Source organism: Augochlora pura, chromosome 7, assembly GCF_028453695.1.
Source record: "Augochlora pura isolate Apur16 chromosome 7, APUR_v2.2.1, whole genome shotgun sequence".
In the NCBI taxonomy this organism is placed as follows: domain Eukaryota; kingdom Metazoa; phylum Arthropoda; class Insecta; order Hymenoptera; family Halictidae; genus Augochlora; species Augochlora pura.
In genome coordinates this window covers 2,577,965-2,605,486 of record NC_135778.1, presented here as the reverse complement: position 1 = coordinate 2,605,486, position 27,522 = coordinate 2,577,965, and the positions used below count along the sequence as shown (strand labels likewise).

At 39.9% G+C, this 27,522-nt stretch overlaps 1 protein-coding gene across 3 annotated transcripts in view; it reads right to left on the bottom strand.

Annotated features, from left to right (window-relative positions):
* LOC144472213 (ATP-binding cassette sub-family G member 1) overlaps nt 1-27,522 on the bottom strand; it is a 43,308-nt gene that overhangs the window by 7,257 nt on the left and 8,529 nt on the right. For all 3 annotated transcript variants that reach the window (XM_078185110.1, XM_078185111.1, XM_078185112.1), the window contains exons 2-5: nt 20,285-20,773; nt 10,775-10,892; nt 2,060-2,255; nt 1,100-1,247 (exon numbers count right to left, since the gene is read on the bottom strand). In XM_078185110.1, the coding sequence (XP_078041236.1) occupies nt 1,100-1,247; nt 2,060-2,255; nt 10,775-10,892; nt 20,285-20,507 (685 nt within the window). In that variant the 5' untranslated portion in view covers nt 20,508-20,773. The remainder of the gene's footprint in view (nt 1-1,099; nt 1,248-2,059; nt 2,256-10,774; nt 10,893-20,284; nt 20,774-27,522) is intronic.

The window sequence follows — 27,522 nt, the reverse complement described above, 5'->3', positions numbered from 1 at the left end:
ACCATAAAGGATAAATTCAATATATTCCCACAATTGTTTCCTTCTTGTTGCAAATTTAAACGACACGATAATTTTACAAAGCTTAATCGACCGTTCTCTGGGAGGATGGAAACGCTCGACCGGTCGCATCGGAGGTCAAAGCACTTCCTCCGCGGCGTTAAAAATAATGATGCTATTAACGTTTCCTGTCGTTGACGAATTCGTCTATCTCGCCCTCGCGATCGTGACGAATTGTACACAAATTTTGTCACCGAGACAGCGGTGATTTTTTAATTCCCTTCTTCTTTCTTAGGTCTCTTCTTCTTCCTCTTCGAAGCGGTTCTAATATATTGCCGCGGCGACGGCTTACATTTCTCATACGCGAGGTGTCAATAATAGCATTTGTCGAGGATGTCGACGTGTCGGCGTAAACATTTGTCAGTGGTGCCGAGGAGTCGATACGTAAACAACGCTTATAAAATGTTGCGTCGAGGTAGTAACTCCTAAAACTTTAGTGTTTACAATCGACTCGACAGGCATTTCCGCTTCCGAAAATTCTTGGCGATCCGACACGCGACTTCGCGAAATTTTTGCGACCGTGTTTTGGTTTTTTTCGTATACATGTAGTTACACGTATTTAGTAGATTTGTTGTGGTCAGCGGATATCCACCACCAATCTACTACGTATTTTTACGTGACCCGCGCTCCAGTGACAGACTGCAAAAAACGTAAAAACACGTTGCCCGCATGCCAGGTGTTAAAACGATTTCGAATTTGTCTTCGTCGCGAGACGCAATTACGGGAACGACATTAATTGCCGGCAGATAATCACGGCCATCTTGATATTTAATTTACATGATTTGATGCAGCAGCTGCCACCTTTTTGCTGCGCCTCAAGCAATAAGCGTGGACACAATGTAATGAGCCTAAAAAACCTGTTCTCTCTGAGCCGTGAAAAATATTCACGGAATGCAAATGCGATTATCTCGAGATGATGCGCGAATAGAAATACGTTTTCCACTGTTTTCTCGAGTGCGGGTCGTTACACAACGCAACGAGGTCCGCGCGCAAGTTTCGCCGTGACTGAATTTGTGGCCGTGGCTCGGCGATTTGTGTTTACCTGTCGTCGGCTCGTCAAGGAATAATACTGAAGGATTGCTCAAAAGCTCGAGCGCGACGTCCAGCCGCTTCTTCTGGCCGCCTGACAGTTTTCCGCAGAGAGTGTCGTAGCAATGACTCAGACCCAACATTTCCAACAACTCCAGTACCTGCGAACAACAACCACACGTTTGCCTTTTACGAACATCGGAATATTTAAATTTATTCGGAAAGCTTGTTGTCGAAACGGTAGTCGTATTTGTTTCGCGGAACGCACCGTTTCGTGTATATTCAAATATTTAAGATTTTACTGTCGCGGAAAAACGGTTGTTTGTTTTTCAAAATCCGTTGCTTGTTAACGATCAAACACTTTACGACGAATAGTTACGATTCAATACAATACCCGCCATTATCCTATTTATTTATACATTGAAATTTATAACATTAGGTTCTTTTTTAAATTAAAATTTTCTCAATATTTTCATTTGAAAATAAATAAAAATGATAATGTCAAATACATTTTAAGCGAGCTTAAAAGGAAAGATGTCGTCTTCTGGCGTCTGCCATTGATGACGAATGCAAGACACTTTTTAATTAGTAATAAAAATTCGATGAAATAAAATTATCTTCCGCAGTTCAAAGGATTCTCTTTACGATCGCCAGAATTCTAGAACAATATAACTTTTACTTCTGTACTAAAAGAATATAATAAAAATATTTCGTTTTTATGTATTATAGCTATACGAGTCCTCTTAAAATTAGCACATCTTCCAGTTTCTCGCGATTTACGCGGCAACTTTCGCTTTCGCATAAAGATCTGCATTCTATCGATGAGAGAACCAGTTTCCGAGTGCAGAACAGTTATGTCTGTTCGACGGCAGAACGGTTCTCCTGTACGATCGGCGGAAGCGTCCGATCGTTCTTGGCGGACTGATACGCGCGGCGTGGATCTAATCAAGATAAAGTGAAAGCATCGACTAACTTGGGTGTGCTTGTAGGCCGAGCTGATCGTGTAGCCGAGTTTCAAGTGCGCGGCTAATGTCATGGCTTCGCCGACTGTGATCCTGGTCCTCATCAACGCGTCCTGCATTATGTAGCACGACGTCCTCTTCCATCCGCTGCTGTACGGCGACCGCGGCTTACCGTTCACCAGGATCGTCCCTCTGACACCCTTCACTCTGCAACGTGATCGGAAAACTATAAGCAAACGACGATGCTTTCGACGCACCGGTGCATCGTGGGAACGGCACACGCAAACTTCGATGCGACGTTCAAATGAGTTTCGAATTGCCCGCGAAAAGCGTCGATTTCGTGGAAACGCGCACAGATTTTTTTAATAATTTCTTTATCTCAACACGGATTTTGTTTAACATTAGGACTTAACGACTCTTTGACACTTACATACCGGAGTCGCTGATACGGCGATGTGAAATTACTAATACCTTACGATAATTCTGTAAGACACGTGAGTGGAAATAGATCATCTTTTATTTATTAATTCCGATAACATTTCACGGCTGTGCAATGAGTATTTTTCTTCAATTCAATTTTTCATACATCGTGATGAATGTATTATAATAATATACGTATAATATATGGTACGATATAAAAAGTTTTATAATATTTTATAATTTTGAAATTGTATTATATATTATAATTATAGTGTATATTTTTCAATATATGCAAAAAGTTGAATTGAATATGTATATACAGTGTAGTAGGATAAATGCCGTCCGATGTAACAGGAAAATGGTTCAAGTTTGCGAAAAAAGGGTGAAATTCATTTTCTATGCCTTTTCATGTGAGACGCGTTAACGAAGGAAAAAATTGTTTACTACATTTTTTGAGGTCATGCGAGAGTTACTCCTAACTCTTTCAAAAGGAGTGTTTGTGTCGACACAATGACAGAGTGTAAAGAAACGAGTTCAAGACATTATTTGCAAGTGACTTCGACATGATCTTTCGAACACAAAAATACACTCGACTCTTTGTTCCATGACGTCAACCGGATAGCTGTTATTTCAAGCAGCACTTATAATTATATTTATTACTATTATTTTATATTATTATTATTACATATTTATATTATATTATTATGGCAATATACCAAACGTTGAGTCATCGTATCAGTAATTTATATTATTCTATTACCATAATGAAGCTGTCGAATGACGAAGATTATCCAAAAAAATTAGCCATAAAAAATTGGTCACAAAATTTGCAAAAGTATGAAAGGAAAATTAGCAACCAGTCGCTGCGAACGATTCGATAATTATAATGTTAATTTTGGGGTCAGAATTCCTATTCGAGTCTGTCATTGTTCTGTTAAAAATCTGTCGTTCCGATTCAGGTCTGTTTTTTTTCTTCGGGCGAGATAACCGTAACTCCTTAGAACAAGGAAAAATGCGAATGCAAAGCGGTTTTTTGTTATGAAAGCGTCGAGAGCGTGTTTTTCGGTCATTTACCCCGATGGTATCGCCGGTGAACGCGCGCGCGCGCTCTGTTCCGTTAATTGGCGAAAGTCCCGGCGATATTTTCAAAATACACCGAACTGTCGACGAACGTTGTGTTTTTTTCTCTCCTAAACGAGGTGACCACAAGACGGTTGACGAAGATCAGGGAAAAATTTGACGCGGTGGATCCCAACCGCGTTCGCCTGTTTACGATCGACCCTCCACATATTTCGTAATAATTAGACTGTGGAATTCTGTGCAAAATAACAATTATATTATACGCGAAATAAAAAAACCACAGTAACATTTTTTCCTTGATAATTCCAAGGGGGTGCGAACGAAGGGGTTGCAAACCCTACATCGATCTATTTATTTTTTGTCATAATTGCATAAAATGCGCAGCCTATTTATATACGATTGCCAGCTTGATTCATCAATTTTCCAAAATTATATTTTCCAATATACTCTGTTTATAGACCCTTAATGCGATTTATTTGATTTAATAAATTTGATCGGCTTCTTTAGGAATTGCAAGCGAATTTTTTCGCTTCAATTGCGAACAGTCGAGTGATCTGAGAACCGGTTGAAACTCATTGGGTCAAAATAGACCCGGTGACCGCACACCGACGATTGAACAATCGTCGCGCGTCGATTCTGAATCATTTGACAAGGTTTTCAACGGAAACAATAAACGTTCGGCCTATGTTTAACCGTTGTTTAGATACGCTTTAACAACTTAATCGTTCGGCTATTTTTACAACGGTTCAGCGCGGCTTAATACATTTGCAAGGCATTTGCATTCTCGCGTTGGAAAAATTTTTCGTCGACTCTGTAAACACGGAGACGAGCGTGAATTCAATGTTCCCGGGTAAGAGGGCAGAAAAAAAAGTCTGCACGCGTGCATTACCGATGCAAACGAGACACAATTTTTGTACCTTTATCTCAATCAATTACGCGCAAGTGGAAGTCGACTGATTTCAATTACAAATCAGCAGAAATGGAAGAACAGCGACCGTAGGGAATTATTCACATAGGAAATGCCACGAATCGAATTGCTTTGCTCGAAGGAAACGTACAGTAGTGCGCAAAAGTTGACATGCAACCTGACATAACCTCTTTAAGATTGAAAAAAAATGGTTTGAATTTATTTCAAAATTTTGGAACGACAAGTTGGCTGAACAGTGAGCAAAGGAACATTTGTCTTTATTGAATAACAATAAGAAAAATTTATTTTGGCTTTAAACAAATTTTGTAAAAATTCTAGATTTTTCAAAGACGCAGATCGTTGCCAGAGGATTGAAATGTAAGGGTCGACGAATGCTAGAGGATTAATGGAACAGTTATTAGTTTAATAGTTTTATAATTGTCAATTTACGATAAAATAAAGACTCGCTACCGAGATCCAATAGCGGGATAATAATCCAGCGTCCGATAATCACAGTGTACCCGCAAGTAAACGAATCGTCCCGTAAACACCGTTAACCGAGACAAATTGTCCAACAGTTTATCTTGTTTTACGCGTTCCCATTGATTTATTGTTCGTTCCGACGAGTCCGCCTGGAAAAAACAGCGAACATTTTCTTCTTCGTTTAATTATACTTTTTCGCCCCTCGTTCTTGACCTTTTCACGACTCGATCGCTACGCCAACGTTTCACCTTTCCGAGTCGCATATTCCTTTAATTCTATTATAACCGTGGGACACAATATGTACATATTACCGGTTTCATTCTCATCGCCACCGGTTTATTAGACAGAAAAACGAGAACAATGCGTTCGCGTAGCTTAAATTTTTTTTGTTCGTGCTGACCGAGTCCGGTTATTTATTGGTCGCCTGTAAATCAGCGGAGAAATAGATAAAAAGCGGTTTATGCTAATTGATGGGTACGATGTCCCGCGGGTGTAGATGTTGTTATCCACGTGCACGAAACGGCTTCTTTGAGTTTAACACTGAACCTACCGAGCTCGAACAATGGTCACGCGTTTAGCTTTAGAAGTACGACGGGACTGGATTTATTTAGAATTTCTGCCATTTGTATTATAATTTATGCTTCGATCGTGATATCCATTTAATAATTTCGTATGTAAAAGACTTTTATAAGATTTTATAAGAAAAAGTTTGGAATCAGTCATTTTGTCCGACTTAGGACAAATATATATTATATTATTGTAGAATAGAATAAATAGAAAATAGAATAATAGAAATAGAAATAGAATAATAGAATAGAATAATAGAAATATATAAATATTTATTATAATAGACATTAAGACGCGTGCAATAATTCCGTTGCCGCTAACCAGCAATGCCAGGTTGCAGGTTAAACCGTGACGTCACTCGGGTTACTTCGGAATCAATCGGCTTTTCAGATCTATCAGTGCAAGCTTCGCTCACAATATAAACCTATTCCGACCAAACGTAGGGTCACGCCGTCGACGCTGGTTGGCGCTGGTTCTCCGACTCCGCCGTCACGTGACCCGAGAGCATCGGTGACGTCACAGTTTAACCAATACCGCGAACAGAAATACCGCAGCCTAGGAAACGATCGACATAATAGTATTACGAGAGCGTGACACTCTGCCTGTCATCCTTCGTGGAAAAAATTTTTGATTAAATATTCTCCGGCCGTGTTTTCTCCACACGTCATCCAATTCCGCTGCATTGTTTCTCATATTCCCCCGGTCACCGATTCTCTTAACTATTTAACGAATCCGCCAATCAATCGCTAATCAACCGGCTTCGCCACTTCGAGCCTCTTGAATTATTCAAGATTCGTCGGATCGTTCGGAAAATTGTTTCCACGAGAATGCAAAAGAGGATTCTCTCAGCGAAGCGGAAAAAAGGTGTGAAAACGAGGAAGAAAATGTTTCGTGAATTTCGAGCTCGGAGCTTTCGAATTTGCGGAGCTTCGAGAGAGTTGTGACTATGATTCTTAACCCTTTCGGTACGAGCGCAGGATTTTTCCGGCGTCCACGCGACCACCGGTATAAATAACAGAATTTTATATAAGCGTTAATATTAATGCTTTTTGTTTTTAAAAAACACCGTTTTATCAAGCACAATTTTTATTTAACGCTTAGGACAGTCTTTAAAGAAATCGAACGATTCAATTTTATCTCGCCGATTTTCAATTCACCATGTTTTTTCTTCATCATGATTCGACAAGATTGAATTTTAAAATAATGTAAATCTCGAATTCGTTTCCTGGTGGAAAACTATCGCGATCACGCGCGCTCAATTTCTATATGGAAAGCACGTTTTTCAGGCGACGTTTCTGATTTCCGTGTAAGTCGCCGCGTTGGAAACGCTTCGAACGACTATCGGCAATAATAATCGGCGCGATGCGTTACGTGGAAGCCGCGTAACCCGCGCCGATAAACAATTACTATTCCACGCGAATGAATTTCGCCGGGAACCCGCGTGACTTCTCGTTTCCTTCGTCCGCCGCGGCTCCGTCATTCGATTCGCCGCGACTGTGTCTTCCCGCGGCGCCGCTTCCAGGAAAGCATACCCCGAACCGAATCCTAAGTCGACGGCGTGTCCTTTTATGGCACAATCACCGAGTGCGCGGTCGTCGTTTATGATCCAATCAAATTTATAGCCGGCCATGTTCGGCGCGTGCATTCTGCCGGCTAAATGCATACGTCGCGGTGCAAGCACTGCAATTGTCCGCCAGAATAAAATGAAAATAAAAGAAATATTCTTTAACGCTAACGTTATCGAAATATAATAATGTTAACACATTTAGTTGCTCCGTAATACGCAAATGTTTACAGCCGAACAACCGGTCGGTAAAGTGTTGATTTTAGCTATGATTACTAAAAGAGCTCAAATAACTTTTTCTTCGAATGGTTAGATTAATTATTAGACATGTTATTATTGATATCGTGTACTGGGCGGGTTAGTAGTATTTTCATCTAGATTTATTTTATTATTTGTCAGCTGGTGCATTATTCAAAATGATGCTGCCTTCAAATGGTTAAATTAATTATTAGACGTGTTATTATTGGTATCGTAGATAGAGTAGGCCAGCAGTATTGCCATCTAGATGATGTCTTATGCATCAGCTGATGCATTCTTTAAAATATACCTGATGCTATATTTAAATGTTTAGATTAATTATTAGACCATGCCATCTAGGATTGCGCCATTATGCATCAGCTGATGCATTCTTCGAAACGTATCTGACACATCTTTAAATACTAAGATTTATTATTATTAAGAAAGAATTATTATTATTAAAATATATTATCAGAAATAAAAAATCGAACGAAATATTGAAATTGATATTTACAAAGTTTTGTGGTTAATTAGATTTCTTCTATTTAATTATAATAGAGATTATGCGTTGCATTAACAGTAGTATTGTTATATTTTCACAGTCAATTTACAGAATCTTAATTTATTGAAATTTTAAAATCAAGAAACTTGGATTGATTAGTATCGACTGCGCTAGAACGGAACGTTAAAGAATGCGGTAAAAGGTTGACATTATTGCAACTAGTTTTGCCGAAGGAGATCGCACATTATTAAACACCTGGGTGGTAGCACTCCCACGCTCGGCAATAAGACATTGTCACAAGGCCGGTTTAAAGACGTCATACCGCACGCGATTCTTATTTGTACCCTATAACACACATATCACCGTCGATTAAAAATATTCTCGTTGAAAATACTCGGTACTGTTTTACGACAATCCTTTGTCTACGAAAGGCGAAAATTAATGTCACCTACATTTTACGGACAGCTTCGCTGTTGCACCAACTTATCGTCGCGTTATTACCGAAACCTTTTTATTCGTTACTAAAAATTGTCTTCATCGATTGCAAGAAATATAAACCAAAGGTGATATCAAAGGCGTCAAAAAGCACTATTTAATAAATTCTATTCAACACTATTATCGACAAAGAAATTAAAGGAAATTTAATAATTATCGCTATCGAATTTTCTCTTTTTACAATCATTTTCGCAATGATACGCGCCAGTCGCAGTCGATGGGTTAATATCTTGCGTTCGTGCGTCGAGAACGTTGAATTCTGAATTATGGGAACAGAGTGGCAATAGGTCGCGCCGGCTCCCGGCTGACGAAACGAGATTCCGAGAACTGTAAAAGGAAGACAGCGGAAGCGGAATAATGCAAGAACAGACGAGTTCACGGCGACCAAGGGCACCGACCCACTTTCGTGTGGGTTGAAAAGGTTGACCGGTCGCCGAGCACAATGGGGGAGCGATTACGGTGCGTTTAAACGCGGCGTGCATCGGCACTCCGCCATGTTACGGTGGCCGATCGACGCGTATGCGTGTGTGTTGTACTCCCGCATGAATAATGAAGCTCGCGCGACGAGGATTTTAATGGTGGGCGTACCACGGTTCGATCGATGACGAAACAACGTGTCGCACGTGGTCGACGATGATCTGGCGCCTGTTACGGTGTGCGGGCAGGATTCGCGCGCGGATCGGGTGCTCGTGCGTAAGCGGTAACCGAGAATTCGTACTCGATTCGTAGCAGAGAAAATATTAATCGAAATTGATCTCTTGTCCAGCGGCGGTTTCGCGAAACCAATCGTTTCCAATCAACTTGGATCGGTTGATGATTTCTGCGCTTTCGCAACACTTGGCACTTCGACATCGGCGATACATTGACACTTAGTATACATTATACTATAGCGTACAGCTCAAATTAATTCTAGCAACGAAACAGTTTGAACGAAAATTGTCCAAAGACTAGCAATAACTCCGTAAAAAATCGTCGTAGAATAATGACGATTTTTTTTTAAATTAAAGCTTGAAATCTCTACTTTAAGATAGTATTTTTACATTCTACACAATCTCGTCATTCTAACGTTGCCGGTCGGTTTTGCTTAACTTAAAATTGAGAAATACCGTTTTAAACTAGAAATTTCAAGCTTCGACTCGAGATAAAGGCCATCGTTCTACGATAATTTTTCGCGAAGCTATCGTCGGTCAAAGTTGGCCAGTTCTTATCCAAGATTTTCCTACGATATAATTTTTTTCGGCAGCGTATATTCACATTTATTTTTAACTATATCTTTTTAATTCTCATAATCAAAGTGAGATACTTAGAACAATACAAAGTCCTTTAATAATTAATTCCCATAAAATCTCACACCAGCACAATAATTTTTATTCTATTTTATTTTATTTATCCAGTGATTTTATTTCACCTCATTTCCGAGCTGCAGCTAGGAATATAAAACAGTCCGCCACGTGGCAAGGGTTAATACATTACACCGAGAACAAGTTTACATGTAGAAGCGCGACTAGACGCGCGGGGGTCCCTTCACTCGAATGCAAGGACGTGGTTGTAGAACGTCCACCGCGATTCACTTAGGACTCGGTGTTAAGAATTCAAAGGCGCGGAGCAGAGAACGGAGCCGGGCGACAAGGACATCGGTGGTACACAGTGGTTCGATTAGCTCGTGCCATGCCTGCGATTCGAAGGTTAAGTACGAGGACATCACTCTATTATACAATGACTCGATCGATTAATCGGAGCCGCGTTGAGGATTAGTCACGAGAAAATCGTGGCGAGACAATTCGATCGACTCGCTTAGGAAAAATTCGAATCAGAGATTAAGTAACACGCTAACACGGTATATAATCGTTGTACCGCGAAGCTCTGAGCGAAATAAAAATCAGCCTCTATCGACGATAAAACGGAATAGCTAAATAAAGGCGTATTTCTATCGTCGTAATAGTTCGAACGAATTGGAAATCGTGTAACAAGCTACTTATATTTTCCCCGACAGCTTCCTGTCTCATAATTCATCTACCTATTTCTGTCATAATTGCGGAACCGATTATCAGATTGCAGACGCAGTTACGACCGAAACGAATAAGTGAAATACAATGTTGCGAAGCAATTAGAATAATGCGAGGATAATGTTACATTACCTCCGACTTATTGCAATTATTGGCAGAGGAGAAACATTGCCATTTAATTTGCGTTTCTTATAGTCAAACGCGAGGATAATTTTATTTGCTCAATTGTTTTCAGGGATCGCCGTGGGCTTCGTAAGAAGTGGGAATTTCCTTGTTCAATTTCTTCGAAGCGAAGCTTAAACACCGACAATTTAAATATTAAACTGGGAACGTCTTTCAATTTATACGGCTGTAAACGGCAAGAATTAGGGGCCGGAAATAAGAAGACAAATGCCGGCGGCGATCGCGGAAAGCCATTACGCCGAGGGGGGAGTTAGGTTTACACATTGAGCAGAGTCGACTTACGTGTAGCCGGCCAATACGTTCAACAAAGTTGACTTTCCGGCGCCGGAGGGTCCCATAATGGCGACCAGTTCGCCAGCCTTGAATTCCCCGTTGACTCCATGGAGGATTTCCTTGTACGCTGCAACGAGAAAAAAAGGATCGAACTGTAATTAGAATAGCGTTAACGCCTATGCAAAGATAGCATAATCGCGGATACATGATATCAATAAATGCTCGCGGCAATGATAGCATTTTATTGTATTAATAATATTAATATTATCAATAATATAACATATATCATTATAAATATAATATATGTAATTATAAATATAATATTAATATTATATATAATATAATATAGATTATTATAAATATTAATAATTCACCTTTGTAAGGTAGCTTTCAAAGCATTTCGGATTATCGACCAATTTTCGAACGGAAGCATATCTTCGAGTGGTTTAAAAAGAAAAAATAACGAGACACTAAGAAGGCAGAAAACTGCGCAGCGTTTCGAGCCGTCGTCGTTTGTTCGACGAGTCAGCGAAATTCGACGAAGTCGCACAACCGTTCGGGTCAGAGGATGGTTCGAGAAAAAAAATATCGCAGGCCACGGTCGAGTGTTTTGCGTACCGATGATCGCTCGCATTACACGGCCCGAACCGCGGCCAGCAATCGTAATTTACGAGCAACAAAGTTGCCGTTGCATAACCGACCGATATAGGCGACACGATATTTCACCAGTATTTCGTGTTTGCAATTATCGTGACGCGGCGGAAAAGAAAAAAAAATAATGTCGAACGGTCGCGAAAGAGTTGCTGACCGATGAATCTGCGCCCCGATGATCTCACTCGCGGCGCGCAAGCTCGGGACCGCGACGAATAAAAAAAAAAGCGAGCGGATACGATAATGATGCGCAATCATTAGCCGATGTACGTGTAGTAGCATGGGCATTAGTCATCGTCGATAGATTGCAATTATCGGCCCGTTCCCGTGCCAGTATTGACAACGGTTTTTTTCCTCGAGTCGGACACTGTGTTCTTTTTTTTCTTGTTTAAGTCGTAATCGGTTACACCTCGTCGGAACGTTAGCGTGTACGGTGGGTGGTCCCAATTATCGTACCTGTCTTAATTTTCTTGTCCGCGAATTACCGCTTCGACGTACTTTGACAAATTAGGCTCGAGTTAATGCAAACACGGAACGAATATGAATTTCTTCTACGAATTTATTGCGATTGAAAATGTTCTAATTACTGTAATAATTGAGTTAAGAGTCTATAAAAGAGTTTGTTTATTGTTACTAGTGCAACAGTCGTTTATTCGACCCTGGAACGTAAGGTGTTTAGTCCGTTTTATAATTTCGAGGTTTCTTTATTTTTTAGTGGAACTGTTTAGCAAGAAAGTGGCAAAAACGCATTACTTTTTCATCCTTTGCCGATTTGAATTTCATCTTGCGGTGTACAAAATATAGCCTTTTATGAAAACAACGACGAAAATATAACCTTGACATTAAGGTAAATATTTATATATCATATATTGAGTAAATACCATACGAGTATTAAATAAATACCACAAGGATAATAAGCAAATACCACATATTAAATACCACTGTTTTAAACATTATTATACGACAACCTTCAAGGAAAAGGGGCTTCCATCAACAAATAAAAAATAAAAAATTCTATCATAAAAGACATCAACGCTACCGACGCTTATTAAAAGTTATCAATCCTTTATGAGTTTATGACATTATAGAATGCAAGAGGACGTGTGTTCCTTTTGCCATAAATTAACAGTAGCGCATCTCGGTATTAGTACGTCCGAAAAGAATTCGTGTCGACAAGGATTTTTTACCTGGAAATGACGAGGAAAATGAGGGTTCGTTGAAAAAATGCATCGTCTCCGGTTCGATTTTTATTGCGTCGGTCCGTTAAAAGCTGGAAGAACCGAGAGAGAACCGTTTTCGGCAACTGGTTTAGAGATACTCGTCAGAGTATTCGTTCGCCTAAACGAGGCCTATCAATGTCAAGGGGGGACGGATTAAATCCTGTGAATCGGCGGAATGGAAACGGTGGACGCTATAATAACATGGGAACCGAGACGCGAAGGATGGCATTAGTCTTGTGTAATGCTACGCCGACTGGCATTGTGCATCCGCTATCGGAAGCCCGTGGGTATTTTCGTGCGGTTCTCCGCTTTCCCACGGTCGGTTCGGTTGCCGGGCGGACGACGGGAGTCGGAAGGTAGCGAAATAGAAAATTGTATTTTCACTGTAATAACGAGTCAAGCTTGCGACGAACGTTTCGTACATAATTTAATAAACATAGCTGCCAATCGTTTCTATTAAATCGAAATAAAATTTGAATCCTCTGCTATCGAAATAAGATTTGAATCCTCTGCCAACGATTCGTTTAAGAAGAAGCTTCTCGGACTCTGAGTTATAATATTTCGTGAAATTATCGCCGGTTCTTTTTACAAAATATCGGCGACGAAATAATGAAAATTGTTTGCGAACGATTACATTTAAAGAGACTATAAATAAACTGTATTGTTTCTAAATTATTAATAATTAATTGCAACGATTCGAGTATGGTGGGTCAAATGAAGATTTGCCTCGGTATAAATCGGCTTTGAAGAAGTTCACATATAGTCGCGTTCATGTACAGTCCGGCTACCAGAATCGATAATCAAATCAAATGACACGCAGATGGTTATGAAACCGAACGATAGCCGGCTATCTGGCTGTTGTAACGATCGCGTAACACGCGAAATTCAAAGGACCGGCATTATCGCGCGCGACCCTCGATAACATTACCGCGGCGGGTTTGTCGCTCTTTTCCGTAAATTGAAAAGAAAAACAAGGGAGGACGCAATGGCAACATTTTGTTTCATGAACACGATTTTCGGTTATGTACATTTCATTTCAATGAGAAAACATTGAGAAAACGAAAAAATCGTAAGAATAATTCAAGAAAAATACAGAGACGATTCAATGAACATTTACTTATTTATTTATTATATATTTGCCGAATAAATACGGCAACCTTGAAAAATATATACAGAGCTTTTGGAATCGCTCGGTAAGAAGTTAAATAAAAAAGTCCGAAAACCGTAAAGCCTTGAATTAATATGATAAATCTCGATGGACTGTAATAACCTTTACGTAATTAAATGAAGTAATACGCCTACGGACAAATTGTAAAGCCTAATAGACTAAATAAACAGAAAATAGTAAAAACATGACGGAGGAAGACGGGGAATACCTGGAAGAAGATTGAAACATCGTGAAAAAAGTAAGAGGACGAGCAGAAGACTCGAGGCTTTAGAGTTAAATGATACAAAAAAGAGGCTCGAGATTAATTCGTCCTCGTGCCCTTGCAGCGCTTAAATGGTTTCTTCAATTCTAATAAATGTTTAGGGGAGGAAAAACGAGCTTTATACCTGCGCTGATTTTATTACTGAAATATTGATAACAAGAGAACAGATTTCTATTTCGGTTTGGAAAAGACAAAGTAACATTTATACTCAACGGGTTACCATTCGAAATCGCGAGTCGGATTCGCCAGGCTCGCGACGAATTAAACCGGGCAATTAAGCTCCGACAGATAAGATATTTATGGACGGACGCGCAACGGTGCCAACAAATGTTTCTACCTGTTCGCAGTCGACGACGTCCCCAAGTGAGAGTGACATAAAAATATCTGACTCTCGCGAAACACGCTTACGTTTCCGCCGTGGGTCAACAGCTCCGAACACCGGCGCGTTTAGTATTCGGTGCTGCTCCGCCTCGCTATCCTTGGCTGAGGAATACCGTCGCGGCTGATAATTCGGGCCACCTACGACTGACCGGTATACGGGTCACGCGGAAAGAATCACGACACGTCCCGCCGATTCAATTGATCGTTTGTCATGCATCGCGTCGGCCGACTTGTCAACACGTCGTCGTCGCATTCTTTCACCGGATTAGCGAGAAGTAATCCCCCCGTTGAGAGAGCTTTGCGAAATCGTAAGCAGACTAGGCGAAGTTGAGTTTTGTTGTTGTAAGAGGAAAAGTAGGATGAGAGGGTGGATAGAGGATGGTGTAGAGTGGTGCACCTTTTCTGGACACTACCTGCGGTCATACTTTGATCTTTGAAGATGTGATCGACAGAACAGAATATAGTACTATACTTTACTGTATACTATGCTATACTAAGCTATGCTATGTTATACTAAGCTAAGTTAAGCTAAGCTATGCTATGCTAGGTTATGCTGTGCTAGGTTATGTTGTGCTAGGTTATGCTGTGCTATAACAGAATATAATACAATATAACATTTGTAACAATATGCAAGACTACAGTTTAAGAAAATCCGCAGTCGTCTATTGCTGCAAATTGCGAATTGGTTTCAATCATTGGGTGATCGACCTCGCAACTTTGCATTAGAACCAGTTTACGAGGAACGGTATATCAAGGACTTATTTTTTCATTGATAAGATAACCTAATTTCTATTTCCGCTCGCTCTACCTTGATCTCGGATATGTAATCGTAACACTGGGTCGTCTTGTCTACATAGTGAACGCCTCGGTCACGGAATCCACAGTTGAAACGAGGTCGAAAAACGACTAACCATAACAATTGTCTCGTAAGAATTACACGACAGAATTTCTTTAAATTCTTTACGATTTTTATAATAGTATGTGCCTAGTATAGTAGTATTTAACCTTAGGACGACCCCGTGAAATAGCTGGCGACCATACAACATTTTTCAATTGTCTGCGAACGTGTAAATAGATACTAAAATTAATATTAAATAGCTAATTAAATACTACAATTTTATATTTTGAAAATAGTAAATAATATTATTATTCTGAGTCACCCGCAACCCTGCAATACTACTTATGACGAAATTATATGAAAGAGGGTCGTCCTAGGGCTAACAATTTTCAATAAAATTAGTTCTATCGTTTCGATGATTATAAAATTATAAAATTAATACTTATAATAATAACTGTAAAATAACTAATAATACTAAAATTAATAGAGTTAGAAAGACGGCAGATTTTCAGCTTGATAATAAATTTTCACCCCAATAAATTGCAAGCTAAAATTTTACCAATCAGAGTTGAATTCTAAGCAAAAAGAATACTTGTGTAAGACCCTTAAATTAACCAAAAAGCGTGTTTCTCCAAGCTGTGTAGTTCCAAATAACAAATCTAGGAAATACGAAAAACTACTACACGTATCTTAGTCGGACACCGTGTGCGACCGTCCGCCCCGCGTTTGGAAATAATGTTATTCCGCTTCCGTTTGGAGGTCGATAAATACGTGACGACACGAGGCCCGCGCGTGACGACAACGCCACGCATTTTGTGCGATCCGCCGGCACCCGATCATCGTACGATACGAAATCCGATTTTGCCACGCATCGGCCGCGTTACGCGAACCCACGGTATCGCTATTAGCGTAAACAGAAAACGCGCTCGTTATCCAGTGACGTCTATAAATCATTAATAAGCGATAACTTGGTTCTATCGTCACCTGATTTTCGAGTAAAACGTTAGTGTCGCCAAATTTTGCACTAATCCATGCCGAAGAAAATAAAGGAAAGTAAAATCGACATAAACGTAAATAAAAATGTAGGTATAAAAAAAGAATCTATATAAATAGAGGTGTAAAAAATAAATTTACAGAAATATAAATATAAAATAGAAATCTATGTAAATGTAAATATAAAAAAGAAATCTATATAAATGTAAATATAAAAAAAAATTCTATATAAATATAAATATTTTATCACATATATATATGTCTCCAGAGACACACAAAGAACGCAGAAATGGAACAATGGAATATGGTGATTAATGCTTTTGTCTTCTATATTAAACGATGCGCGTCACACTTGCATCACCCAAATGACACTATTTGCAAATGTCTCCGAGTAACATCTTTTTGTGTTGAAATGTTCGGTACTGAATTATATCTGCGATTTTTCGAGGGAACCGACGCACTCGACCGCGGTCGTCTATTATTGCCTTTCTCGTCGAGTCACACAGCCGTCGACGTAGCCGGTGACGTATACCTCTCCTTTGTCGATGCATGAATAATACAAGAAAACCTCGGCTGCGAACGGATGCGATCGACTGAACTTTCCGCGGGACGCATCGCCAGCCCGTTGCACGCGCGTCGGACACGCTCCCATCGAAATGCACGGAACGCTCGGTGCACACACCGGGTACGATAAAACCTCGCGATTTATCTCCGCGCGTCTCAAATATCGCGACGAATAATCTTTGTTCGGAACGAGCGAGGCGCGACGCTCGCGTTTGAATAAAATATAAGCGGCGAATAGCTGCGCCGACTTCTCGGCAGCGACGATGACAACGACGATCGAAAGCGCGATGATCATTGAATCTACTGATCCAGTTGAACTATCGAAAGCTTTTAATACCTTAATAATTAATTTTCATGAATAAATAAATTTGTCCAAGCTTCGAATTTTCAAAGCCGCAGACCCCCGATTATTTTTCAAATTTCAGACTTTCGTGTCCTAGAACCGGCAATTTCGGAAATTCGGAGACTTCGCGAGGCAGAAAAAAAAATCCCTCGAAGCGACGCTGGACAAAGGAGAAACGATTCTCTGTTACGAAACGTCGTCTATTGAAACACCTGTAAAACCGTACAGAAGCGTTACCGGATAAGCGACAAAACTCGCGCGGCTCATCTCGCCGCCGCACGCTCGCGTGTAATACATATTTAGGCCGTGAGTAAGCGGCGCGTAACATCGGCGTTTGAATAAAATATGAGAGGCAAAGTACCTTGCCTTGTAGCCTATCGGCGGGGAGAAGCCACCACCGAGCGCCGAGATACACTCGGTATCTTTATGCTTCGACGGCTTGTTATGATACTTTTACGATCGTTCTGTTATCGTTTAAGAAGAGAGAGAGAAAAAAGGGAAATATAGATGTTGTGTAAATGTTGCGCCGTATACGGCGCCGCAGCTGTTCCCGAAGCGTTTCGCCTTGGAAAAATGCTTCTTGCACGGTCATTAAATAAATTGTGTCTAATGCGCGATTAAAACATGTTGGTATTTGTCGATTAAAACGCAGGAGAAACCTTGATAAGCGTGATGAGCGCGTGATCGTTCGGTCAGAAGTCAAGAAAAAGTTCATGCATACGATCGATGGACACGGACACGTGTGACGAATCTGCATGCTAACCGGATGCTGATTACAGGCCTTCGGTACCAATTGATCGATCGGACTGGATACGCGAAACGTGTTCGGCTTTGTTTAGTAAACTGATCTCTCTGGAATCTAAAAAAATAATTCCTCGGTTCTATTTTTAAAAAGACTGTTGCGTTTTAGAAGCTGTAAGATCACTTTTACGGACCATACTGTACGGAAGAGATGAGCCATGAATCTATCTTCGCCATCTGAGTAATAGTAAACGAATAAATCAACCATTTCGCGTTATTTTAACGGGTATCTAGAATTCTGTAAGAAGCACTCGTCATCGGACAGAAGCAACAATTTCAGACCCGATAAATCCTGCGCGAAGTTTCGCGGCGGCGATGTCGAAACGCGTGGCTCGTTCGCCGCGACTCCGTTTGATTCATCGGTTTTCTAACGAAGAGAAGGAGGCCTCTCCTCTGAGAACGCTCGACCGCTTTCTCCCGTTTAAAACTTTCATCGGCGGCTCGCAGGACCACTTCCATCCGCTTTCACCTGACGTCACCGGTGACATTTAATACGGCGGAGAGTCCGCGAGGGAACGACGGAACGGCGGCCGGTCCCCGGATCGCCGGCCGAGAGAACTGACCTATCGCTGGACCGACGTAACTTTTCGAAATTTCCGCTTTCTCGAGGGGAAAACCGTCGCGTAATCTCGCCGCGGATCGCTCGGCGTCGAACTACAGCTTCCGCGTGCGATCCAGTTCAGATGGCTAACGAGCGATCTGCCACCAATTTCGATGCAAATTAATCGGCGAACGATGGCGAGGCTGATCTGTTCTTGATGATCGGTGAAAAAAATTCATTAGAATTATCACTGCGCAAATGTAGAGCGCCGCGAGCACTGATTTTAAGAGCAATTGAACGAGCACTGTGTATCGATTTATTAGGGTGAGCACTGTGGATTCGTTTATGGGGGCGAGCACTGTGTAGCGTTTTAATTGGGGTGAGCACTGTGTATCGGTTTATGGGGGTGAGCACGGCGAGGGTCTAGTAAAAGTGCAAGCCCTTCTATAGGTTGCTATTAACCCGTTGCACTATAATAACGAGTCAGACACGTGGTAAAGATTTCAAGTAATGATCTACTGAATATAAATATTATTAATTTATTTCAAATCGAAACCGAATTTAATTCTTTTGTCATCAAAGTACAGAAACGAAAGTAAGTAAAGATAATACTAGAAATGAGTATTGTCTAGTCCTGTTAACTATGAAAGGAATCATAGTGCAAGGGGTTAATTTACAATGATATTTGGTGATCACTCGAATTAATTTCGTATTTAAAACAGTAATAGAACTCGAGTCATAAATGTCTCAAACACTAAATATTTGGGCCTATAGAATTTTCTTAAAGCGAACAACTAAATCTATAAATACGCAAAGTTTCGATTAAATCGATGACTCGAACGACTTGCACTTTTCTTGTAAAAAGATGATCACTCTAACAACCTAAGAAAATGAACGCTAGCTAAAACCTTAAAGAGATCGCAGTGAAAGAAACTACTACACTATATTCACCAAACAGTAATATTAACTGGTCTAAACTATGCAATTAAAAAGATCAGATTTACCTATTTTATTCTGCACAGTTTTCATTAACACAGTTGCTGCGGTAATGTACTCTATTTAATAATTCTTCATCGAGGTGTTCGCAGAATTTTTATAACCGTAAGACGTGTTATGTTTGACCTTAGCGTTAAGCGATGTATAAAAAACCATGCAGCACCATGAGAATCACGAATATAAACACGCGAAATGATCGAAGTAAACCGTGAACCACTGCAAACTGACGCGTGCCACGATTTGTCTTCCGTTCGTTCACGTTAACAACTGATGCTTGAAATTCACAATATTTCCTCTCTTCTCTTTTATATCTAACAAATAATAATAATTTTTTACAAATAAATATAATACGAAGTAAGAAAAAAGCACAGGATAGAAAGATACTGAAAAATTACGAATTTCGAGCGCGAGGTATATATATACTGTTTTATTTTATATACTCATTTATTCATATATAAAGATAAAAAAGCTCTCCGTTATAAAAATGGAAATAAAAAGAAAGAGATCTGAGGTATATGTATAAAATTTTCCTTTATCGTGCCCGTGCAACGGCTACACGAATTCTCTTTTATTCCTTCTTCCGTAACAAGGTGCCTTTCACCCGTATCCCATGAATAAGTGAATAAACGGAACGGAATAAAATAAATTTTTCCCGTCGAGCCGGCAAACGAGAGAGATTGCATCTAACATCGCGAGGCGAGCGCATGCGATTAAAAGCGAACAGAGAGAGAGAGAGAGAGAGGTTCAAGGTAAACACTTACTCGGCTTGAGGTTCCGTATGGTCCACTCGGTGACCGTAAACCGTAGATCGTGGAAAGCCAGGTCGACTTCCGGCCTCTTCGGAAACGAGTGCTTCTCCTTCAGGTAATAGTTCTCTTTGGATACGATCGCGACGCCGTGGACGTCGTCGCGGCTGTTGTTATCCACTTGGCAGCAGCTGAGCGACGACCGGGACGGTGAACAGTGGTTCGGCGAGGCGGTCATCTTCCTCTTTCTTTTTTTTTTTTCCTGGCGATAAATCACACGGGAGGTTGTGGTCGTCGTCTCGGCACGGTGCGGTGCGCGCTCACGGGACCGTGTGGTTCACGGGGAAACGGTGTTTTCCTTCTGACCGTGATTCACGTTCGAAGAGGCATGTCTAGGCGCCGGTTCCACTCCTCCTCCCTCCTTACTCTTTCACGGCCACGTGGGGTTCACTGTTTCCTTCCTCGGTCGATCACAGTTCTTGCATAATTGCAACGCGCGACGCTCTGCAACGGAAAACGTGAAAATATGCGCTGTATTATTCTTGTATGGAGCAAGAGGATCGGTCGCGTGACAGTCTCGATTATAGTATAGTAGGGTGGACTTTATTTTTCGAATTTTTCCTCGATCTTTTTGTTCGAGGCGGTACGTCTTTCCGTTATCTGATTAAACCCTTGTTACATTTTTATGTTTATACAATGGTTATTTGGATACAACAGTATAATATTATATAATATATCTATAGAAAATTCTCACGTTCGCTATCAGCGTTACTAATGTACATAGTTATATTTACTGTATTTATCGTATTCGATATATCGTACGCTCTTATAAAATATGATAAAAATGTTGTCGACGAGAAGCTATAAATTTTGTAGCTTGCTGTAGCTTATAAATTCTGAAGCTATAAATTTTTCTGCTATCTAGTTTGACTGATCAGAATAATCTAAATAATAGAATAAATATTTCTTCAGATAAAAATAAGTAGACCGCGAATTTTGTCGGAATTATATACAGGTGAAATACGGAATAGTAAATACATTAGAGGAAACTGAAAATTGTTGAAACATCGATTACAATGCATTAAAATGATTTAAGAGGGAAAGAAGATTGCGCACGGCTCCCGCGTCTCTTGCAATTGATGCGGATAATTTTTCTCTTGCGCAAAGTTTCGCGGCTTAATAATGATATATTGACATGAGTACCGTGTTTGGATAATAAAGAGTTCGTAAACTAGTCAAGCGACGCGTTGTTATTATCTGTTTAGAAATCATGCGTGATTTCTCATATGAGAGAGAGAGAGAGGGAGAGAGAGAATTCAGGGTACATTTTGTTTTACGTAAGATGATCTCTATCGCTTCACTTTACGATGTTAAAACATACATCGTGGCAAACTAAAGCGAAATCAACGCTTCGCGGCTTGAGTCATGTTGTATTTTGGATTCTTCTGCTCTGTTCAAACGGGGCACGTGCTTCGAAATAAAAACGTATTTGTACTGGTAGAAATGAGGGTATATGGTAGTAGTAGTGTAGACGGAGCGAATTGGCAGTGAAATACTAGCGAGATACTTGTGAAATGTTATATTAAATAGAAGAGAAATACTAGAGAAATAGTATTGCAATACTATATTAAATAGTAGAGAAAAGCTAGAGAAATAGTAGAGAAATAGTAGAGAAATACTAGTGAAATACTACACCGAATAATAATGAAACACTAGCGAATTACTATACCAAATACTACAGAAACGCAATGCATAAATGCTGCATAACAATAAAGAGATACTCGCGCGTGACTCATTATTTGCCACACACTAAAATATAATAATAAGGGAAAAGTACAGAAAGGACGAAACAGCGAATAAAATCTGACGGCAGATTATCTTTTTTATTCGACCATTGTCTTTTCCGCGGCGTCCCGTCGCGTCGCGTCGCCTCGTTCTTGACCTTGCCGCGCATCCGTCTCGAACAGATTACACCGAAACTAATAAAATTACTAAACGATATTATCTAGAACCTTTAGACTCGCTGCTCGTAAGAGCCAGGGGTCAGTCAATAACAGAGACAATGTTACACAAGTATAGTTAAGGGAGGTCACCATCGTTAAGAAACGAGCAAAGCGCGACGAATATGTTTTCATATATAATACGCCGAATAAACAATTTAGCCTTTCTAAGAGAATGTTAATGTAAGTTTTAGCTTGATTTTTTTTTTAATTCTGTTCAGAGCAAAAATCATGCAAAATGGCAAAGTTATTTGATGTTATCGAAAACCCCTTCTTCGAGGTTCAACACTGAAACGTTAATAGAAATTAAAAAAAAATATAGAATGGATTTTTATAACTGAGTTTAACCGTTTATGAAAAACCTAGAGGATCATTAGATCCAGTTGAATAATAGGAATTATTATTAAAATTAAAATAATTGGGAAAATAGAATGTAAAGAGCGGAACACTGGTTTTATTGTATAGACTAGCGCTAGAGTAACGAAGATAATATTTTGTAATAATTAATACAATAGAAATCTATGATAATTAATATTACATATATTATTTATAACGTATAGTGTAATATCCTAAAATGATTAATATAATATAATGGTAACTCTGTAATAGAACGTTGCTTTTTCATTGGCGGCTCGTCGATCGTGACTTATGACGAAGAATGGGAGTAAGGTCTGGGGTGTTGCATGAAAACCGGCGCCCGTTTAACGTGCCAACGAAACTACCATGATGCCAGGTGCCCCGTGTCGTAACAGTAATCACAAACCGGCCTCTCGCGAAGTACGTTCGACGACGAAGGTTGGGAAAGTGCACACCGTGCAAGGTGCACCCGCGTGTCCGTGAACCGCGAATCGCCGATGAAATTCATATCGCGGTCGAAAAAAAAGGCCCCGTAACTTTTACTCGCGGTCGGACACAACCCATTCCTGGTTCTCAGAACGGATACCATTAACATTCGGCTGTTTCGGAGATGAAATTATAACGTGCTGCATTTCGTTTCCATCCCCAACCGAGCCGGCCACACGTAATTAGACGGCCTACGCTGTCAGTTCATAGAAACGCCATAATATTTGCTTTCCACTATTCGATCTCGGTATCACTGACGTAACCAGTATCGAGCTATCGATCGATTAGCTCGAATGAAAATATTAACCGAAAATTAATCGCAAAGACTTCTATAACATCTGTGACTTGATTAATGAAATTGAAAATGGTAACTTAAAACTTGCCAAAGGGGATGGTATTTTGCTTGTATTATGTTTATTTAATTTTACAGATTTTTAGATTATTCGTAGGTCTTTTCTATTCTACTATTCCCAGGTCTTTATAATTTATTATATTTTAGTTCTTCCTTTAATCTTCACAGTTTCGAATATTTCTAGCTATATTTCAATATTTTTCGTATAGGCGTACAAAAATCCGCAGTCTATTAACAAAATCTCGTCGACGAAATAACCAGTGGCAAACGAACTGCGAACACAATGATATTCAACTAGCAGCTGACGCAAGAAACGGTAAAAAAGACTGTTCACAATAATATCGGACGGACGTGCCAATAAAGAAGAGATAAGATTTTTTTTCGGTGTCAATCAATAAACGTCGCGCATTAAATACTCGAATCCCAAGCCGCGGCGGGACGAGTGCCATTCTTTATCGCGCCGCTCGTTAATTTAAATAACCGATGACGCCTTCGTCACCGTACCCAGAGATGCCCAGGCTACGCGTGAAACCGCGGAAAGACCGAGCACGCGTCATCCGAATACCGTCGCCGTTGGGTCCGATTAAATCGGCGACATTTAACGCGAAACCAACAAAAAAAAAAACAAATAAAAGAAACTACGATAATGAACAATAATAGGAGGAAACTCGGCGAAGAAACGATACCTCGATCACACGGTCCCGGTCAATAAACAATTCCGTAGTGTTACAAACACGAAGATTTCGGTGAAATTGTGAAACAATTTATCCATGCACGCGCTGTTATTTATTGGAATGCCTGGCGGCCGGTAATCTGTTCTCGTGACAGCTGTAATTGCTGCCGCGGAACAAAGTGAGTCGCGGTTCGTTAGTATCCAACAATAATTAAAATGCTGTTGGAAAAATCATTTTCGATAGAGTGATTTTTACCCGCAACGCGTACAACAATCCACTGTCGAGGGTAACGAGCGATACCGTGTTGTCTGCTTGAAGATTTATACGCGTGTTCGGCTTTTGTTGCAACGGGAAATATTAATAATGATAATGATATAATACTGTATTACAAAATGTAGTAATATATTATAAGGTAATGTAATGGTATTCTTTGTGAGCCTCGGGGGACCATTAATTGACAATATAATACAGTATAAAGAAGAAATAGTAATATGAACAAGATCCAAGGAGATTATTATCATAAATTATCGTAGAAATAAAAAGACGTTTATATGACTCGCGCAACTACTGATCAATTTACTTTACATCCGCTGCAAAAAACACATTGTTTTAAATTGCCGTCGCTCGTTTTTGCGACAAATTCGTAGAAGCCGCGGTCTGAAAATATTATTATAAGAATGGTAATTGTAGTATTAACGATGACAGTGATCGTACGAGAGGACGCAGGTGTCGTCTTCGCACGAGATTTCAGGTGTTCAGACTTTTCGACTTTCAGAACCCTCGAATTTTCAAACTCTCGACCGTTCCGCCTTCCGGATTCGTCGTTCCCCCTCCGCCAGTTTCCCCCACCATTAGTCTCCCCGCACCGTTCGGTTCTCCGACTTTCGCCGACGATATTTCTCCGCGAACCGTACGCTGACGTTATCGCGACCGAACAAACTAAAAAACTGATTTACATTCGGACCCTATCCGCGATAATTCGCCGATTAATTTTACACAACGGTTCGCTACGAACAGCCGTGTTCAACGAGAGAGGACCGGCATCCGGAAGCGGGACGCTGATTGGTCCTCGTCCCTCACCGTGTCGCCGCACGCTGATTGGTCCTCGTCCGTCACCGTGTCGCCGCAAGCCGATAAATCGTACGGTATTCTCATTAACCGTGTCGTTTAAGCCGCGGAATTTGTTTTTCTTTCGCCGTTGTGAACGGTGAGAGAGAGATTCGTTCGAGGTCGATTTTGAGGAAATAATCGCTATTGATAGAACAATGGACACTGTATGAACCTTTCAGGGAGGGGTGACGTAACATCGAGCGGGGTGGTAACACGTTAAATATTTCAGAAATATATGTGATGAATATTAGCGTTAAAATGCAGTGCCGAAGAAAATTATAGGATATGAATTATATAAATTGTGTATTAATTATTCAATTCTCTTTGTGTTATCTGTTATAATAAAAATTGGCTAACCTTGAAGAGCGATGGGTTTATGGATTTAATAATATAAATTAATAAATTATGTATGATTAATATTATAAATTTAATATAGATTAATAAATTATGTATGATTAATATTATAAATTCAATACAGATTATTATGGATCGATAGAGTTTATGAATTCATTTCTCCCATGTTAATTTCATAACGATTACACGTACAATGTAGAGGCCACGGTCACGAGACTTTATTAATCAGATAATGGATTATTAAATCGTGTGCAATCGAGCAATCACCGATTACGTCAGAATTGCCGAGGTATCTTATCGTAAAGTCACAGTGCACATGGATTCGCGAGCGAGTTACGTCGTAACAGATATCGCTGCGAATTATAAAAAATCATTCGATCGGTGCATCGGGAGCAACGTATCGAATTACGCGAATATATTTCACGAGACCCTGAATCGACGGTTCGCTTTAGATGCATAGAAAGTCAAGTATGCGAGAATGCATTCGAATGCCTACAAGATTAAATGCATCTGTGGAGAACGCAATTTAATATAGTGGAGAAATGTGAAGTATATTAAAATTGTTGATTTATTATTTCCTAGCTGTTAAAATGTTGATGTATTATTTCGTAGGTATTATAATGTTAATGCATTATTATTTCGTAGATATTATAATGTTAATGCATTATTATTTCGTAGCTGTTAAAATATTGATGTACTATATTCCTAGCCTATTAAAATGTTAATGTAATATTTTCTAGCCATTAAATTGCTAATGTCTTATTTCCTAGCTACTAAAATGTTAATGTATTATTTCTAGCTATTAAAATATCACTGCATTATCCTCAATCAATTAGAATCTTAATGCATTAATTTCAATCCATTAAAACGTCAATATATTATAATAAATCTATTAAAATGCTGGCATACTATTTCCAATCGATTAAAAAGTCACCATACTTTATATTCGACCTATTAGAACGTCAATACATCATCTCCAGTGAATTAAAACGATTAAAGAAACTGGCCACCCAATTTCTACATCGTTCAATCGACGCAGACAATATTTAATATGCATAAAAATCCGCTGTCTAGTTGTCAGTTTCTCTTTTCTTTCTTTTTTTTTTGCTCGCGAGAGAAAGCGCGAGTGTTATTCGTACGGTGTCTCTGTCGTCAGTAGCGTTAGCATTATCGCGAAAAAAAATCGTTCGGCCCCGATATCCGCGTCGAATAAGAATCCCCCTCCTCGAGAGCGAGACCGTCGGCGAATAATTACGAATCGCTGAGATAGACGAGACCCCCGGTTCAGAGTACACGCCGCGTCCCCCTGCGTTTCATACAATTATTGCCGGTTCAAGATCAGCGGCCGTCTTCGCACGATTACACGACGAACTATCTCCGTAGCTCCCGAACGTCCGTGATCTTTCGCGCGTTGTTCGATAACATTTGCAGTTTGATCGGATATACTCGGCATACCGCTGTGCAACAGCCGCGTCACACGGCCCGTTAATTAACCGTCCGTTTGACGGACGTTAATCGACCGTTTCTACGACAGCCGTTTATTAATTTTCGACGATTCGCCGCCGTTCTTCTTTTTCTTTTTTCTTTTTTGTGGGCGTACGCACGCTCCCGGCGAAGCGTGTTAGACAGACCGTTCATTAGATTATATTAGATTGCATTGTTGCAACGGTAATTTCGGTGTACTCGCATGCTATTTCGCGAGCGTGAAACGAGTACGAGGAACGGAAAGATAGGAGAGGAATAAAGAGTGAAAAAAAAATCGAAGAGGAATAAAGAATAGAAATATAAGATAAGAGCGGAAAATTCATAACGCGAGAATAATGATGAATGGTATGAAAATAAAAATGCAAATATAAGATAAGAATAAAATGTGCAGATATAAAGTAAGAATAAAAATGCAAATATAAGATAAGAATAAAA